At 38.1% G+C, this 18,375-nt stretch overlaps 1 protein-coding gene across 1 annotated transcript; it reads left to right on the top strand.

Moving 5' to 3' along the window:
* The first annotated feature begins 6,602 nt into the window (after positions 1-6,602).
* Positions 6,603-18,230, top strand: chmp2ba (charged multivesicular body protein 2Ba). The gene is made up of 6 exons (XM_042001789.1): positions 6,603-6,810; positions 9,415-9,506; positions 13,918-14,112; positions 15,046-15,148; positions 15,412-15,518; positions 16,527-18,230. Exons 1-6 carry the CDS (start codon positions 6,777-6,779, stop codon positions 16,638-16,640), a joined length of 645 nt encoding a protein of 214 aa, XP_041857723.1. The 5' UTR covers positions 6,603-6,776; the 3' UTR covers positions 16,641-18,230.
* The last annotated feature ends 145 nt before the right edge of the window (positions 18,231-18,375 follow it).

Here is an 18,375-nt window from a genome sequence, read left to right on the forward strand (position 1 = left end):
ACCTCCAGGGTTTGTCATCAAACATCTGGAGCAGCTAGCGCCTCCACTTCTTTCCTCCTTAATGAGGCACAGAGATAATTATTAGTGGATGCTTTAGAGGGAAAAGCTGGGGAGAAGGGAAGGGACTGGAATTAAAAATGAGAATTGTTTGCTTTTCCCCCTTAAAGAAGGAGAGACCTCCAGTGCTTTAGATCTAAAGAAACTCCATGCTTCTAATAAACTTCTACCACATTAGATCACAGAAACTTTTCTGACAAACCGAACTGAGGTTTGGGGGGATACTTCCCAAGAAACCAAAAGAGAGGTCTCAAGGGTCTTGCCCTAGATCTGAGTCTCACAGGTAAAATAGGAACAAATCCCTTATATGTCTTTATACTTTGAAATGGTCACAATTAAAAATATTACTCAGATTCTAATGTAATGCATTCAGTCTTAAAAACACGTCAAGAACAACGTTTCTAACGTTGTCCCACCCTACAGCAGGTGTGAGAGAATGCTGAGCTTTCACATTAAGCAGACTGCACCATAATGAATTTTGTGCTGTGATTGCTTTCATTCCTTTGCCCTGGAGAGTGTTTAGAAATGTGCACCTGCCAGGCCCACTTCTCCAAATGACCTTGTGATGATGATGACGACACTTGTGATGATGATGTGGTGATGATGTTGCACAATATTCAGACATGCAAAGGCTTGAACTTTAGCTCTTTATATTGTCTGTTAGGTTATTTTGTTTCCCATAATACAGATTTTCAGACAATAGTACAATGTTTGAAAGAGACTGATTTAATTAGTTTAGCAGTTATTTTACATATCTTTGTTATATATCTCTGAAGGCATATCTTGTCAACACACTGTGAAAACATCATGGTGGAGTATTAAAAAATTGCATAGAAATTGACCATGAAAGGATGAAATCCTTACATATTTATATCAAAAGTTTGCATCACCTAAATTACAACTTAACAGTTCCAACTCAGTCTCACTTTTACAAGCTGGGGTGACCCCTGATGGGAAAAAGCAGACAGACTTTGTGAGTAAAATGCCCCGAGAAGACTGTTGCTGTAAATTAGGGCTGTGTAAATAGACTGAACTGAATTCAAATACAATGAACAGAAGTAATTTGTCTCATTCTCTGATCCAAAGATCACATATTTCCAATTAACTGACATAATCAATTTGTCAAACACTTTAATAACATCATACATAATCCTGCAGTAAATAGATGTGCTTGTAAATATAAGGTTGATATTCAGTTGTATTTAGTGGTGTACCCTCTAATTAGATGTGGTGTCTTCATTGAGTGTGTCTGAGGTGGGGGAGGAGAGGAGCCTCATTCTAATTAAAGAACCGTTAATGCATCCCTGTTCATGTTAAGTGGATGCAATATTAGTGGATTTTTATTTATGTCCAGGGAAGTTTGAAGAACAGAATCTTCTTACTGACTTCAAATAAACATTTCCCTCTATACCAAAATCAGAAGATGAATTTTGATGTAAAATCTAGTTTAAGCAAGATATAAAGCAACTTGGAATCATTTGCTCTTTGACACCCCACTAATGAATAACACAGTCATTTGTAAGTTAATGGAAAAGAAATGTACATGTTAAGCTTAATGAGAAAAAAAAAAGAACTTACAATGGATTTATTATCTTAGTAATCACAGGAATTGCGTTTTATTGTTCTTGCTGTTTTTGCACATTTTCGAAACGGAAATTAAACTTTTAATTGCAAACAGTGAACAAAGACAAGCTTTTCCTTGGTGGTGTATTTGCACCCTTACAGCCTGCCTGTTACAAAGCGACCAGTGGACGCTGGGTTCAGAGTCAACATGCTGACCTTGCTTAAAAAGCACATAATTACTCAGTCCATCCTTCAGCTTTAACTCACTTTCTGCATGTGTACAGATAATGGGAGCTGCCTGGACTGGCTAGCAGAAGTTAATTAGATGATGGAGACTCAAAGGCAGGGGCATAATGGAAGAGAATATGCTTGACTGATGTGACTCTCCTTTCGAGGGTCACACTAAGGAAAAGTTTCCTTTCGCACAAAATGAATATGAGTTTAAAAGTTAAGTGTAAAAATTCAAATTGGAAATAACAACAGAACATTGTTTATGCAGGACATTTGGGTTAAAACACTTGATATGTGTGAAATTAAGTCTAAAACCCCGACTATGACTTCAGGGTGAAATCAAATTTTTTTTCTTGTGTAAACAATTGCACAGTGTAAAATACATTAATATTATCTGTAAATACTCCTCAACATGTAAATAAAATAAAAAAAGGAAGAAAACATCGAAATTTTCATTTGTTGTGATGGCACCCATAAAAGCACCCTTTATTAGACTTCCCATACCATATATATATATATATATATATATATATATATATATATATATATATGCTTGATAAACTTAAAGAACATATTATTTACAAGCATAATGCATTCAGAATCAGGACAATTTAGGATTTGAATATGTGAAAACTGCAAAGTACATATACTGCACAGTGAATAACCCTTCCTCATTCATCTTCTTCATAGATCCTCTCATATGGTCCCTTTACCTCCTCCAGAAAACTTCACAAAACCTCATCCTTTTTTCCGCAGAGTGAAAGGCTCGTCCTCCGTTGCCCTTCCAGTCGTAATGACTCTAATTCCCTCATGCTAATGGTGTTTCCAAGCCTCAGCCCCTGCTGGGACCACCAGCCCACTTCTTGTGGTCGCAGCCTGGCCCCAGGGCAAGAAGGACCATGGACCGAAGAGAGGGAAGAGAGACTAAAAAAAAAAAAAAAAAGAGGGGCAAAAGAGGGTTCTGGTTTGATGCATGTAGGACCTACCCTCAGACAGATTGGCATCCCCAGGCAAAAAAGACCTGTGGATAAAAGAGGGTGTCATTGAACTGCATGAATGTGTGTGTGACTCACTGAGTGTGAAATCCAAAATAGGCGCCAGCAGCAGATTTAAACAATAATATCTCATTGTTTGACCTTACGCACAAACCCTGCATGCCTGTAGGATGTGTGCACGCATACCTGTTTGCATGTATTCAATTCATTTCTCCTTACATATAACTCTTTGCATGCATCAAAGCACTACTTCTTCCAGCTTGTGTGTAGTACTGTGTGTGCTTTAAGTGAGGCTGAGGTCGGGGGTGGCAATGATGATGAGCAAACACTACAGGGGGAAATAATCTCTCATTACCCACAATTCCCTGATGCTGTGCTGCGCCGGTGAGCGCGGCTAGATTTGTCCCACAGGCAAAAAAAAGTGGAGTCACTCACTCGATTTATTAGACCATCCCAAACTCCCCTGCCCTCTGCCTCCCCTGCTGCTACCACCTTGTTTCCCTGCTTCCTACCCTCTCTCTGTCTCTCTCAGACACCTGCTGTCTTCCATATGTCCTCTGTTCTCTCTACTTTGTTTGAGATCTGATGAAAATTTCTGTTTTTGATCATTTAAATTAAAATTCTCCCGTAGTTTGAGCATTTGTTATTAACTCTAATTAGCTGTTATCTTATTCACTTGCTTATCATAAAGCTTCTGCAACGCTCACTCAGTTGTGCACATTTTGAATAATATATATAAAAAAAAAACAATATTTTATTTTATGAGTGGTTAAATGAACATTTTTCATTCAAAACATGTTTTCATTAACTGGATATTGTAGTACATTACCAGGAAATAATCCACAATCTTCAAAAGTAACTAACAGATGAAAGTTTGGTTTTATTAGTTAAGCAGAATATAACAAGAAAAATGGGCTGTAGTTTTACGGAAGTGATAACAAACTTTCCTAATCAATCTCATGACTTCTTTGGACAGTTTCAGTTGTATTCTCAACTGAATGAGTTGAGAAAGTGTCATGTAGCTAATGCTTTGATGACATTTCCAGAATGCAATGATGACATTGTAAACTTTACTTTAGACAACTGATTCACATCTTTTCTCTGTCCCATATTCTCGAAGTGCACCACAATATCCACCCAATAACCATCTGTCTCTCCACCCAGGTCGCAGCAATGCACCGTTCATCTAGCAGAGCTTTTGATATCCTACATACCCCATCACAGGCTCTTGTCTCTCTGTGTTTGCAAATAAACATATTTCAGCATACAGTTACTTGTCAAGGGTGAAGGGAAAAACGCAGCATATACTCATATCTTATATCCATTTACGATTCTGGATTTATTATATGCTTGCAGAATGTAGGAATGAGAAACACACCCTGAGAAAGCCTGAGGGAGATTTGTTGAAATTCTAGTGCAAATGATATATCATAAAATATAAGGGCATCCATGGTTTTACTGATATAAAGCAGCTAGCTGCAATAAAAATAAGACCTCACTGATTTAGGATTGCTTCCTTATGTAAGATTTGAAATGAATAAATATGATTTCTGTCAAGTCGTCGTCCTACAAACTTTCATGCATTGCACAAGCACTGCATTTTATTTATTTATTTTTGCCAACTTTCAAAATAACAGGCTGCAAAAAGTATAAAGATGGTGGAAAACATTTATAGTTCTTTTGGCTCTATTAGGACACAATAGGTTTCAAGTCTGAATGTCCATGAAAGGGTGCTCTGTGAAGAGAAGAAAGAAACACAGTTGTTAGAAGTCTGCAACAACTCCACAGTCATTAAGTGAAGAGATTTGTGCGATTTGTTTGATGATACCTTAAAGCTGAAAAGCTTAGTGTGCTTTATGGCTGCAACTCCCACTGATTGTGCAGAGATCTCATTTCACACATGATTGTCTCTTTTCTTTTTTTTGGTAGGTATGTGTGTGTGTGTGACTGTTTATACACTCTGTAGTTAGTGCTTTAACATTACCAGTCTGCTTGCTCGGGGCTAGATCACAGGCTGAAGGGAGAGGATGGGATGGATAGATTAGTGAAGAAAGTGGAGAAAGTAAGAGACAAATAAGTGAAGAGAAGCAGGGAACATTAAAACGAGAGACATTTCTCCATGTTTTCTTTCTTTGTTTTCTTGTGTCCTTTTTGTTATTTCTAATTCATGATTTCTCCTGATTTTTATTTGTAATAGAAAATGGATTGCACTGTCATACAGTCCTTAAAAAAATATAAAAAAAATTTTTAATATTATGAAAAAATGTATGTATGACTCTTAATAACAACTGATAACTAAAAGGCATCAACAATAACATATAAAAATATTTATATTAAATTAATCAAAGTGTTTCACTCAAAGTTAAAAATGGCAATACATCTATCATAGGAAGAAACACAAAATCCAAAATTTGATCTGAAGTATGGGTGTACATGCCATTGCTTTGTTACCACAAAGTCAAAGACAGGCTTAGTGCCAGCAGGTCCTCTGTATGCTTGGGGCTAGATTTATCACCATCAGGACCCTCTGACGATGAGGCCGTTTAGTGGAGTCCCTATAGTCCTCTGCTGATTAGCGCCAAACATCTTCTCTAATAACCTTAACAAGAGCAATGCCTCAGGACGACATACCAGTGCATAGGGGGAGCTGTGTGCTCACACACCTCCTTGGAGATAAAGAAAAAAGCTAAGGGCTACCCATCCTCCTCTCCCACTCTTCAAAGTCACCCCTCTCTCCTGTTCCAGCTGTAACTTGGGATCTCTCACCATTTCTAGGAAGAGACTCCCCCACCTCACATTGTCATCTGCCTCCTACCTGCAACCAGTTCAGATAAATGCACAAAATTGAATTGGATATGGTTCAAGAGTCCCAGCACCCAGCAGAATGCTCCTTTCAGCATCAATATGAGATAAGAAAAAGGGACAAATGAATACAAACTTGAGTTGATGGAATTGTTCTCTTCAGGGGATAAAAAGGCAATAAATGAAATTGAGGGGGGGGCTTTTATAGACAACCTATGTAGATAATTGTTTGATTGTATGCATTTTCTGTCATGACAAGTGTATCACGTGGCTTATGCCCAGGTGCAACGTAGGTGTCAAATACCACGTGATGACTGAATGACTAAAGACAAGATGAACCAGTTAGGATGATTAAATGATAGTCAATAAAAAAAAAGTAAAGGTGATTAAAAAATATCAATTTCGCAAACTCACTTGTTTGCTTAGCTTTGTCGTACAACAAAAAAGAAAGGTCTTTGTTGCCTATTTACATTTTACTAATAAGTTTCCAGCATGTATGTTACATTCAAGAAGTCTGGGTTATTTTATCATAAAATTTATGAAAGCAATCACAAACAAACTTAGCTTAAACTCGTTCATTTCTAGGGTTTGTTTTTCACTGCTATCATTGATTATATTTATAATATTTTTAGTTTTTTTTTAATGGATAGAAAGTAACGACAGTGGAGCTTGAACTGTCTTGTTTTACCTGGTATATTTTTTAAGTCTTGTACTCCATATGTAGGCTAAGAGTCGGAAACTACTCATTAGCATTTAGGCACTATTACAGAGTACCCTGAAACACACATTAGTGAGACTTGTTTTCCGGTGGAATATTTATGTTTATATTTATAAAAAGGTTTTTTTTTTTTAAAGGTGTTACAACATTATTGCATTTTTTAAAGATATTCGTTTGACTAAGTCGACGTGAAGGCAGCATGAGAGTCCCGTCATGACGTCACATCGAGCCTTTCAGTCAGTCAGCTGAGGGAGGAACTCCGACAACAGAAAGTCAACCAGGAAGCAGAAGCTGCTAAACTGACCCACCGTCCCGGTCTGACGGCTTAACGACGGTATTCACGACAGGATTCAAACAGTATATCAGTACAGGATTTTGGTTTAGTATTTAAGTAGATACAGAGCAGTAACATGGCTTCCCTTTTCAAGAAGAAGACTGTCGATGGTAAGTTTGCTCTGTGTTAAAAGCTAGCTAAGTTGTTTTTAGCCCCGGCGTTCAGCCCAAATTAGCTCTCTCAACTTCACTTGTTTAACCTGTTTTCAATCCTGTTGAGTCACCAGTCACACTACTGATTAGCATACAGCGTTGAAGCGTTGCCTACAGTCAGTGTAACATAGGCAAACATGCTATTTTTAGTAGGTAACGGGAGTAAAATGTAAGCCTAAACAACAAGTGAATACAATAAAATGTTATCAAAATATTGTTTCCTCATCACGTAATGATCTGGTGAAGATTACGTGATCTGGTTAGTTGGTTGGGCTGTAGAAAGAGGATTGTATTGCCACGCTAAAGCCAAGGTGAAGCGATTGTCTTCAAATGAGCAGAAACAGTGAAACAAAAGCCTTACTTTACCTGAAGTGTTTTTCAAAACGCTGAATTTAAAATATGTATCAGCTGTTTACATTTGTCTTCATTTACTGAGGTTTTGTTCTACCTTGGTCTCATCTCTCTCACACACATAATTTGGCTGTATTACGGTCTATTTGTACACCACACTGTAAAGCTTAAGTCTGGTGCTGCTGTGGAAGAAAAAAAAGTGATTTTTTTTCTTTTTTTAACCACCAATAATGTAAAAAGAAAGTGTGATGTATGACAAGGGTGTTAAAGTATGACATCATTACCATGCTATCCTTGCAGTTTGAGTTAATTTAAGTTATGTGCACCTCTCAAAATTTCTGAAAACCCTTCTACTATAAATATTTGAGTATTTTTCTCCAGGCGAGGTAATCAGCCTGACAGGGTCAAGATGGAAAATGTGCCACCTATTTTCTTAAAATTAATTAATCAATTATTCTGTTTCAAATACTGACTCCAAGGACTGGATTTCCAGAGGACAAAGCAGGCTAATCTCCACCAGCTTTGGACATTAAACTTATTTGTGTGGATAATAATATAAAAATGTAGCAGCATGTTTAAAAATAGACCCTACTGGTTTAGGCAAATCTTTTCACAGCAGTATTTTACTCCTCCCATCACTGCTATTCCAGCCTCACCCACACAGACAATCTGCATACTGTACTCACTGTGCGCTCCATGTCGGCCGTCATCAGGTCCTCTCAGCTGTGACTTTCTGCAGTCCCTATCTCATGTTCTGAATTTTCCTCATTCTCTGGACAGTGTTTTGTTTGCTGCCCTTTGGTCGGGTGGTTGGAGTGGTTTCTGGTTATTTGGTAAATTTGGTTAGTGGTGGTGGGGGGTTAGATCACACATATTTGTAGGATGATATCCCTCCCACTTTGAGACGTTGGCGGCACGTCACCTTATACGTATTTATGCTTCGTTCTTACAAGTGGCCCACCATGCTGACGTTTCTCGAAGTTTATCCCTACTAGAACTTTTTAGGAGAAATAGGCATTTCTCTGGCTCTGAACCACTCCTTTTTTTTCTAAAAGGTTTTTTCTATTATATACTATCTTATGAATGAATAGATCATAATCAGTTGTTAAACTACTATATTTTGTATTGATTTCTTATAATTTAGTGTCTTTAAATTGTTCTGTGATTCTGTAAATATTTATTGCACATCTGTCTGTTCATAAGGAGGGATCGGTTCTCTATTACTACCTATTTTAGAGTGACTTTTCCCCAGCCTTAGAGGCTAATTATTTTTATTTTAATATATGTATGTGTGTATATATATATATCTATATATATATATATTTTTTATTTATTTAATTTATTTTTCTTCTTTTTTTTCTTTATTTACTGAAGCTTAAAGGGCAGAGCATGGTGTAGGTCTTGTAAGATTGCCAATTTGTAATTTTGGATTAAATCAGAGTTTTAGTTTGAATGATTTATTTGCCATATCTATATATGCTTAATTATTCCCAGTCTGACTCTTAAAGGCGAATTAATTCTCAAAATAACTTAAAGAAAAATAAATGCCAGAGGCTCTAACATAAAGATGCATCTACATTTTATAATTATATTCATATTGCTGATAAATTCCAAAACCACTGAGTGTGTATGTGTTAATTATTTAGTTAGATCTTGTCTTCATAAGAAGCCATTTATGACTTCAGAGTCATAAATGATCCCACAATATTCCACCTTATGTTGTTTAGAGCCAGCTGACTCAATACCAGTATGAGCTGCCCAGGCAGTTCCACAGTTGTCAGGATGTCAGTGTCAGTATGCATTCAGTGTGCTGCTGATTACTCAGTGGTATGTCACATGCATCTGGGCACACACACGCAAACGTGTTCACTATTAAAACACTATGCAGCTGATTTAGACCCTTGCTGACTCTATTTGTTATACTTTATCTTGTTCTTTTCCCCCTTTTTCTTTGTTGTTGTTATTATATTATTATTGTTGGTGTTATCATACATTATTTTACTTTTCTGTTTTTTTTTGTGAAGACAAACTGCACATACCATGGGCACGGTGTGGCAAATGTTAAGATTGATTTTTCTGGCTGATGAGTTTTTACATTTTTAAATTTTGGTATGTGTAGAATGATGGTGGTTATCATAAATGTCCAGGTGTTGCATCTGTTCTAAATTGGTAACTTATCTTTTTTCCTTGCTGTTGTGCTTTTCTCTAAAGACATCATCAAGGAGCAGTCTAAGGAGCTGCGTGGCACTCAGAGACAAATCACCAGAGACAGGGCAGCGTTGGAGAAACAAGAGAAACAAATGGTTGGCATTCATGCATGCACTTTCACAGACATAAAAAATTTACAGCGAGTTTAAGTATGTGCATACAAGGCTTTTTAAGATTTCTACATATTGCATCAAAGCTTTATAACAACCCCCCTGTTTCTTCAACACACACAGCCACAACCCCAAATGCTTATTATATCCACTTTGCATAATTGGAGATTGAGTCTTATTGGCTAATAGGTCTAAATGAATAGACAAGAATGGTCTGGTGTGGTGGCTTTGCTCCAGGCAAGTGAGAGCACACACATGCACACACACACATACACATATTCAGAGGGACACAATAACACTATATTCAGAGTCGCACATAACATTTCCAATCTCTTAAAGATGAAAGAAGCTGACTGTGTCCTCCCCACTCGTATTAAGTAAATATCGTACAGGACGTAATTACTTCCTTTGGGAACCACGTTTTTCCTCTTCATTAATGCTTCCTGCTAATTAGTCTGGTTTTTAACAGCTTTATTGCACATTCTGGATAAAAGAAATCTTGGCTAAGAAATGAAAATTGCATGGATTTGCAAGTTAGCACAATCGTGATTGTCCCCTATTGTACATGCATGCACATTGTAGATGAATATGGTGCAGGACAGGGGTTATCCCTCAAAGATCAAAGTACTTTTTTAAGTCAAGCTGTTGATTTACAATACATTTCTTTAAGATGTAACAAACTAAAAGGAATATAAAAGAGGAAGAAACACACACATCAAAACTAGGGCATAATCAGATATGACCAATGTCTTTAAAAGTACCAAATTACAAGTGTATCTGTGTTATTAATTATTGGGGGATTTAATGTAGCTTAACAACTCTATTGCTATTCCCTATTTCAGAGATAAAAGGGAGAGTCAGTGGATTTTCAAAAGAAAAATAAAGGGACCATAAAATCATTAGCATGTAACTCAAAGTTAATCTCACTTCTGGGATGTCAATCTGTTTGGTTGGGAAGTAAAACTAATTTATATCAATTTCACCTGCTGTTGTACAAATGGAACAGACAACAGGTGGAAATGAGATGCAATTAGCAAGGCAACCCTATAAAGGAGTGGTCCTGCAGGTGGTGGCCACAGACCACTGTCCTTGGTTCTTCCTTTCTGGCTGATTTTTGGTAATGTTTGCATATAGCCCGTGGCCTCACCACTAGAAGTAACATGAGGAGGTGTGTGCAACCCACAGAAGTTGCTCAGGTAGTGCAGCTCATCCAGGATCGCACATCAATGTGCGCTGTGGCAAGAAGGTTTGCTCTGTCTCCCAGCACAGTGTTGAGACATGGAGGAGATTCCAGGACACAGGCCAGTATACCAGGAGACACGAAGGGGGCTTTAGGAGGACAACAACCCAACAGCAGGACTGCTATCTGCTCCTCTGTGCAAGAAGGAACTGCCTGAGCCCTACAAAATGATCTCCAGCAGACCACTGATGTGCATGTTTCTGCTCAAACTGTCAGAAATAGACTCCATGAGGATGGTGTGAGGGCCCGACGTCCAAAGGTAGGGTCTTTGCTCACTGCCCAACACCGTGCAGCCCGATTGACATTTGCCAGACAACACCAGGATTGGCAGAATTACCAGTGGCACACTGTGTTCTTAATGGAAGAGAGCAAGTTCACATTGAGCACATGAGACAGAGATGAGTCTGGAGATGCAGTGGAGAACATTCTGCTGCCTGCAACATCCTCCAGCATGACTGGTTAGGCAGTGGGTCAGTCATAGTCTGAGGACGCATATCCTTGGAGGGCCGCAGATACCTCTATGTGCTAGCCAGAAGTACACTGACTTTCATTAGGTACTGGGATGAGATCCTCGGACCTACTGTCAGACCATATGCTGCTGCAGTGGGACCTGTGTTCCTTCTGATGCATTAAAATTCTCAGCCTCAGGAGGCTGGAGTGTGTCAGAAGTTCTGCATGATGAAGACATTGATACTATATACTGGCCTGCCTGATCATCAGACCTGAATCCAATCGCTCTGGTGAATGTCTCGTTCCATCCACTGCTGCCACGTTGCACCACAGCCTGTCGAAGAGCTGACTGATATCCTGATCCAGGCCTGGGAGGAGGTCCCTCAGGAGAACATCCATCATCTCATCGGGAACATGCCCAGATGTTGTAGAGATTGGGTACAAGCATGTGGAGGCAACACATACTACTGACCCTCATGTTGATTGTCTTGAGGACTTTCCACAGAAATTGCATCATCCTGTGATCTGATCTTTCCACTTTCATATTGGGTATGATTCTGAATCCAGGCCTCCACGAGTTAATGATTTCCATTGATCATTCTCATGTTATTTTGTTCTCAACACATTCCACTATGTAATTAACTAAAGATTTTTAACTTGACTATTTCATCCTTCAACATCTAACATGTGTTTAAGTGTTCCCTTTATTTTTTTGAGCCGTGTATTTGAAATAGCAAGAAGTTTCTTTTTTAAACATTGAATAAATGTGGAGTTTTTTGTAGCGGAAGTTGTAAAAGCTGGCATCTTGCAATGCAGAAGCTTTTGCATCACGTTGTCAGTGTATAGTTCTGAAAACTCTTCAGCATTCTGGCCTTTACTAATGCAATAATGGTCAATTTAATCCTAGGTAAAATCTTTCAGCCTCGCACTTCTTTCCTGCATGGCATCGTACTTGAGTGAGCACCATTTATCCATTAACCCTCAACTCCTCCCTTTTTTTTCTGACAGGGAGGCAAACAAGACATTATAGCTTGCCATCAGCAGCAGCCCCTGCTTGCCTCTTGTCTCTTTTCTTGTGAAATCTCTTCTAAGTGTTTCAGTTCACAGTGTAGTTGGCATCAGTTGTTTTCCTTTAAAAGGTTCATTGAGCCATTTATAGACAAGCTAACAATGCCTGACGGAGCTGATGTATGTCTGCAAACATTTTTGTAGGTGAGAGAGGGAGAACCGCAGAGCTGAGAGGGGAAAGTCTATTGTTTCTGTATCAAACATTAATAATTGATTGTTACTTCCTGTAGAGGATGCACACAAGAAATAAACAAGAGCTGCTGATGCTGAGAGGCCTGGGATGCTTACAGTAACCTGCAGCTCCGCTCTCATCTCTGGGGATGCTCCCACACGTTCATGCCCACACACTGGATCCCTGTAGGCATCAGGATACTTTCCCATATTTACTAAAGCTAAATGCATGTATTGGTTTGCCATTGAGTAACATTTGATTTGCATTGCTGCATTTACCTCGTCTATATTTACAAACACAATGGTCTCCCTGGGGCTTTGTGAAAATTTGTTTATCAATACAAATATAGTACTTCTATACAGTTTTATACTTTATGTGTATTTATGATGTAATTTATGTTCCCAGACTATCTGTTGAGTTTATGGCTGTGGTAACCTCAGAAATCCATACATGGTTATTGTGATCAAATGATTCTAAGGAATATGATTGACAATAACGAATTAGACTAAATATGCCATAAACAAAGTATTTCTTTCTTCTTTTTTTTTTTTTTAGCAAATGGTTTAATCCAAAATATTTGTTTTATATACGAGTTGTTTTCACAACCATTTGCGCCTTGTATAACAAGATCATCATATTTTATTCATGGTGGGAAATCAACCCGCTAGGGTGTCTCTTGGCTGAGAGAGTTACGTTGTGAGAGAGAAGACTTGGTGAAAACTGGGTGCTGGGGCAGGTTTCATTACAATTGAAGTGCTTTTTAGTTCACATTTTCTTTTCTGTTGTGTTCTAGAAACAAAATCTGCACAAAATCACAGCAATCATCCCATGAATGAGTCCAAAAAATGAGGACGAGTAATTATTACATAAGAAAAAAAAATCCAGTATTATAGAATGGATTGTCCTTGCACAACAATCCCACCAATATGTCTAATCATTATTTGCATTGTAATGTGTTTGCATTGTTTTAGCATATGTGTGACTTTGCAAGACTCAGGTGGGGTTTGTGTGAAGTAAATATCATCAGAAGGTTTTCTGCTCTGTGCAGACTTGATTACGAAGCAATTTCTTGTCACCAAGCTGGCTTGTGAGCTAGTTTAATTTGTATGCAAGCATACCTCTGCCTGTAGATAGCAGTGTACTGGAATGTGGCTCACCATGCAGAAACTACAACAGGAATATGTACATTGTGGCTATCCAAGCATGTACATACGTGCGTATCCACTAGCAAGTACAATCAGCTTGTAAGGCAGATGACACATAAAGTCATATTCGTCTGAATGAGAATTTGGAGCCTCCTGTTAAAAACCTTAAAATAAATCTTTTTTTTTTTTTTTTTTTCTTTTACTGTGGGTAGTTCAAATAATACATTTACACAACATGGGTGCTGAGAAACATTCAGACCCAATGAATCTTGTAGCTGTCAGTGTGCCTAGTGTTCACATCTCCCTTCTTTTTGTCTCCAGGAAGCAGAGATCAAGAAAATGGCAAAGAGTGGTAACCGGGAGGCTTGTAAGATTCTCGCCAAGCAGTTAGTCCAGTTGAGGAAACAGAAGAACCGGACGTATGCTGTCAGCTCAAAGGTTACCTCCATGTCTACCCAGACCAAGGTCATGAACTCTCAAATGAAGATGGCCGGTGCAATGTCAACTACAGCCAAGGTAAGATCCTGTGTTCAGTTTGGAACCAGGAAGCACTTCGTTGTGAGGAATAGCTACTTCAGTAGATGATGCTTGCATTGTGAGCTGTGTTTATCTTACTGATTGATTCACTGTCAACTAGCAAAAATCATCTCAGTATATGACTCCATAATTCCATCGCTGTTACCATATTTCATGTTTAAATGGACATTAGACATCTGATATCCACTTATTTTAACTTGATTTCAGAAAAGATGATACATAATTTGATTTTATTCATGTCAGTATTCAAACATTGTGATTAAAATTTGAATGTGGAAGCTGTTAATGTTTAAAGGCAAGTCCCAGCATCATCGTTAATGAAGTGTAAGAGCTACTGTCCAGTCAGATGTAGACGGGTCAAATGTAATCAGGCTTCAGACTAATGGAGGGTGATGGTGTGTATGTGAGGCTGTGAGGAAAAAAAAATGGGAAAATTAGCACAAAGCTTGTTCATACACAGATGCACACCTGTTATTCTCCATAAATAAAAGCAGGTACTTGGATTCAGTTTTATAGTTAAGTGTTTCCTCTTTGCTTAGTGGTGAGAGGCCACATTTATGCTCATCTTTTACAGAAATAAATTGGATGCATAATTTGTGAGTAAGTGTTGGACTGCTGTTATCAAAGTCATCAGGAATACAGGGCAAGGTCTGTAGAGCTTTGTGCCAGCCAAAATGCTTTTAAAAAAACTGATGTAGAGGATTTACTTCTTGGGAAAGTTTATCATTAAATTCTTATAATTATTAGTTTTTTTTAACTACATTTGTGTTGGATCAACTAATGAAACAACCTAAAAGATCCAGCATTGTGGGAGGTTTTTATTTTCTCAAAAACATTTCTTACAGTCTGTTGCTTCTCATCAGCATTAGCTAAAAAATGATTTATCTCCCTTTCTTTTAATAATGTTCATAGACCATGCAAGCAGTGAATAAGAAGATGGATCCAGAGAAGACACTGAAGACCATGCAGGACTTCCAGAAGGAGAACATGAAGATGGGCATGACAGAGGACATGAGTAAGGACACATTTTTCACACACAGCTCCAGTAATCACAATCTCATTATCTAGCCAATCACAGCTGGATAATCTGGATTTATGGGGATGTTGTGATGATGACTGATTTCTTTAAAGGGGAAAGTGGGGCAAAATACAATATGATTGAAGAATTTGAAAAGGGAATGAACACTTTGTCTCTATGAAGTTCAAACTTGTGGATGAAAATCATTTTGTTTCACCATTATGTGTTTTTCTCTTCCCTGCCTGTCACTACCTGTCCAGTCAACGACACTTTAGATGACATCTTTGATGAGTCTGGGGATGAAGAAGAATCTCAGGACATTGTCAGCCAGGTTCTGGATGAGATCGGCATTGAGATCTCTGGAAAGGTAAGAAACTGAGCCTGGCTTCTTCTATCCTATATAATATAATGCTTACACTTCAAGCATTTGGAATAAAATTAACCCCATGTGCTTTGCCTGAAACGAGAAAGAATACTTTTTAATAGACTAAAAACATTCAATTTCACTACACATTTTAGAGAAGTAACCTGTCTTAAATGAGTGAGTAGCCCCCAGCAAGAAGAAAAATGGCTTTTATTCAGATGTTAAAAGCATCCCAGCTGCCACATGGTGGGGCTAGCCCTCAGCCCTTTCAGCTCTGCTGTAACCACCAGGCTGTCCATCTGCTGTGTGTCTGGCTCCCCCTGGGGGGCTGCATGAGTAATTACCTCTCCAAGCACAACACACAAACCCCCCCAGTGTCTGATAAACACATCCACAGCTGGAGAGAACCAACAGGTAGTTCGGTTAAAGAACTGCATAACTGTCTTTTAGTTCTACATGGCTAAAAGTACTTTCCACTTAGTTGTGACAAAACAATGAGCACTTATTTCCCAGATAGCTCCATTTTTGTGTAGAAGTCTTAAAGGCTTGAAAGGTTCCCAGTTAGCCTAAAGCTGAAAGAAATGTACTCAATTTGTGAATTATGGCAGGAATATAAATAAATAAATAAATAAATAAGCAAGCATCTGTATGGTTAATTTATTTTGACTAGAAAATAACAAATGCCACAAATGAGTTCCCCTCAGTTCTTTTCAGCAAAAAGCAGTGTGCTGATTTTATGATGAACAGAAATTTATTATGCATTTAAGTGCTGGCTCAGCACTTGCTGTAACACTTATATAAAACCAGGGAAATTTACCCAAGAAGACAAAAAAAATGTTTTTTAACCAACAAACCTGTAAAGAACTGCACATTATGATGGAATAGAAATGGTAAGGGGGCTGAAATCATTTAGAATTTTCATTGGTCATAATTAAGGTTGGTGATTGTGTGTCTTTACTTTAAAGTAAATGCAAATTCTAATAGGATTTTTCTTCCGATGTATTATTCCAGATGGTTAGAGCTCCAGCTGCTGGAAAGGCTGTTCCCGGAGCTACTTCCTCTAAACAAGCCACCATCTCCGACGACGAGATCGAGAGGCAGCTCCGTGCTCTGGGAGTGGACTAGCTGTCTATTTTGTATTAATGTTTACATTGTAACTAGTGCAACATTAATACTGATTGATACAGACTCTGTCAGACACACTGGCTTTTTTCATGGTTGAAATACTGCAGGTGTAAATGCAAACACACACACACACACACAGATACTCACATGCATTCAGAGGCATGCAGGCGGACAGATATTTAATAACTCATTTTCATACAATCTTCTGCAGGTTGCCTTACAGATCATTAGGACAGTACATCTGATCTGGTTATTTTAAAATATTTATTACAACTTTGGAGGCCACAACTTGTCGGTGGAAACAACAATAAATGCTCAACCTAAGGAACCACGTACACCTTTGTTTGCCACCTTATCTGTCTTTAAAAGGGCTACATGTGCAAATTTGAGCTTGGAATTTGTTTTTTCCTTTTTTTTTTTTCTTCCTCATCCCTGTTATCTATCAGGTTTTTTTTTTTGCCATTGAAGATGGATGATCTTTCCCCAACAAGTTTTAATGAATAAAACATGGTAATCAAAAAGAGCTTAGGGGCTGTCGATAAGCAGATGGAATTAGTGTTTTTTCTACTCAGACCATCTCTGTCATTTGTTCATTTAAACCGATCTGATTCACATTTTCTGAGGCAAAATAGCTTAATTAAGGCCCTCTTTGGACAGAATTGTAATTTTTTTGTTGGGAAATGCCTCAGTTTGATTCTCCTGTCTTTGCTCACACAACTGATCACTGTCATCGTACAAACGAAAATCCTGGTCGGCCGTCTAGATAATTACCGTGCTCTGCTATAGAAACTGGAATCAGATATATGCATTTAATGTGGAACTTGCACGAGGTGGTGAGGCGGACTGATCTGAGGGCAAACTGGAGCTGTGATGCTGTGAAATAAAACTAACACAAATTAGGTCCAATGACACCGGGAGAGTTTTGAATCAATTGTCTGATGTAATCTGAGTAATCAAATAGACTTTTGGCTTCAAGGTTGATGTTTGCTTTAAACAGTGATTGTGGGATGGCTCCGGTCCCTCTTCTCTTTCAGCTGCTGTGCAGTTATTGTCATTGGTTATTTTAAACTGCCTCAACCACAAAAACCACACACTACAGCTACAACATAATGGGAGTGTATGCTAAAATGACACTGTGATATACAGGATGTTTCCCCCTCTCTGGAGCCGAAACTGACTTTTCTGAAGAATAATTTTTTTTATGTCAGGAGCTCCAGGCTTTGTGAGAGTGACAGCAACATCTGCTCATTGTAATGTCTTTTTCTCTTTTTCTGGCCTTTTTGTTTCTGTATCAATTCCTGTTGCCAAAACAACAGAAAATGTGTCTTACATGTGTTTGACATGTACAACTTTTACAATGCATTGATTTTTTTTTCCGTTTGCATTTGTCCATCATTTGTTCCTCTGCCGTATACTAGTCTGTTTTAATTGAGGGCAGAATGGATGCTCCAACAAATTTTGACCTCTGAGTGCAATTCTACAGATAGGATTTTTTGTGTTTTAACTACTTTTCTGTTTATTTTTCATCCATTGTAAATTGACTCTGTAAAAGGTTTATGGCTTTTATAAGGAATAAAGTTTCTTCAGGTACAATTGTAAGATATTTTATGTTTTTTTTTATATTAAGGACAATCATTTTTAAGGTTTTACCTTAGAAATTATGTACATCTACTGTGCTGCAGAAACTGTAAAGTAGATATAGCAAATCAATACAAGGGATTATTACATAACTTAT

This window comes from Melanotaenia boesemani, chromosome 12 (genome assembly GCF_017639745.1).
Source record: "Melanotaenia boesemani isolate fMelBoe1 chromosome 12, fMelBoe1.pri, whole genome shotgun sequence".
Lineage (NCBI taxonomy): Eukaryota > Metazoa > Chordata > Actinopteri > Atheriniformes > Melanotaeniidae > Melanotaenia > Melanotaenia boesemani.

Excerpts from the sequence above, each read along its gene's own strand:
- chmp2ba (XM_042001789.1), top strand. The coding sequence starts at position 6,777 with ATGGCTTCCCTTTTCAAGAAGAAGACTGTCGATG. Across the intron at positions 9,507-13,917 it reads AGAAACAAGAGAAACAAATG|GAAGCAGAGATCAAGAAAAT; the intron begins GTTGGCATTCAT and ends TTTTGTCTCCAG. Across the intron at positions 15,149-15,411 it reads GGGCATGACAGAGGACATGA|TCAACGACACTTTAGATGAC; the intron begins GTAAGGACACAT and ends CTACCTGTCCAG.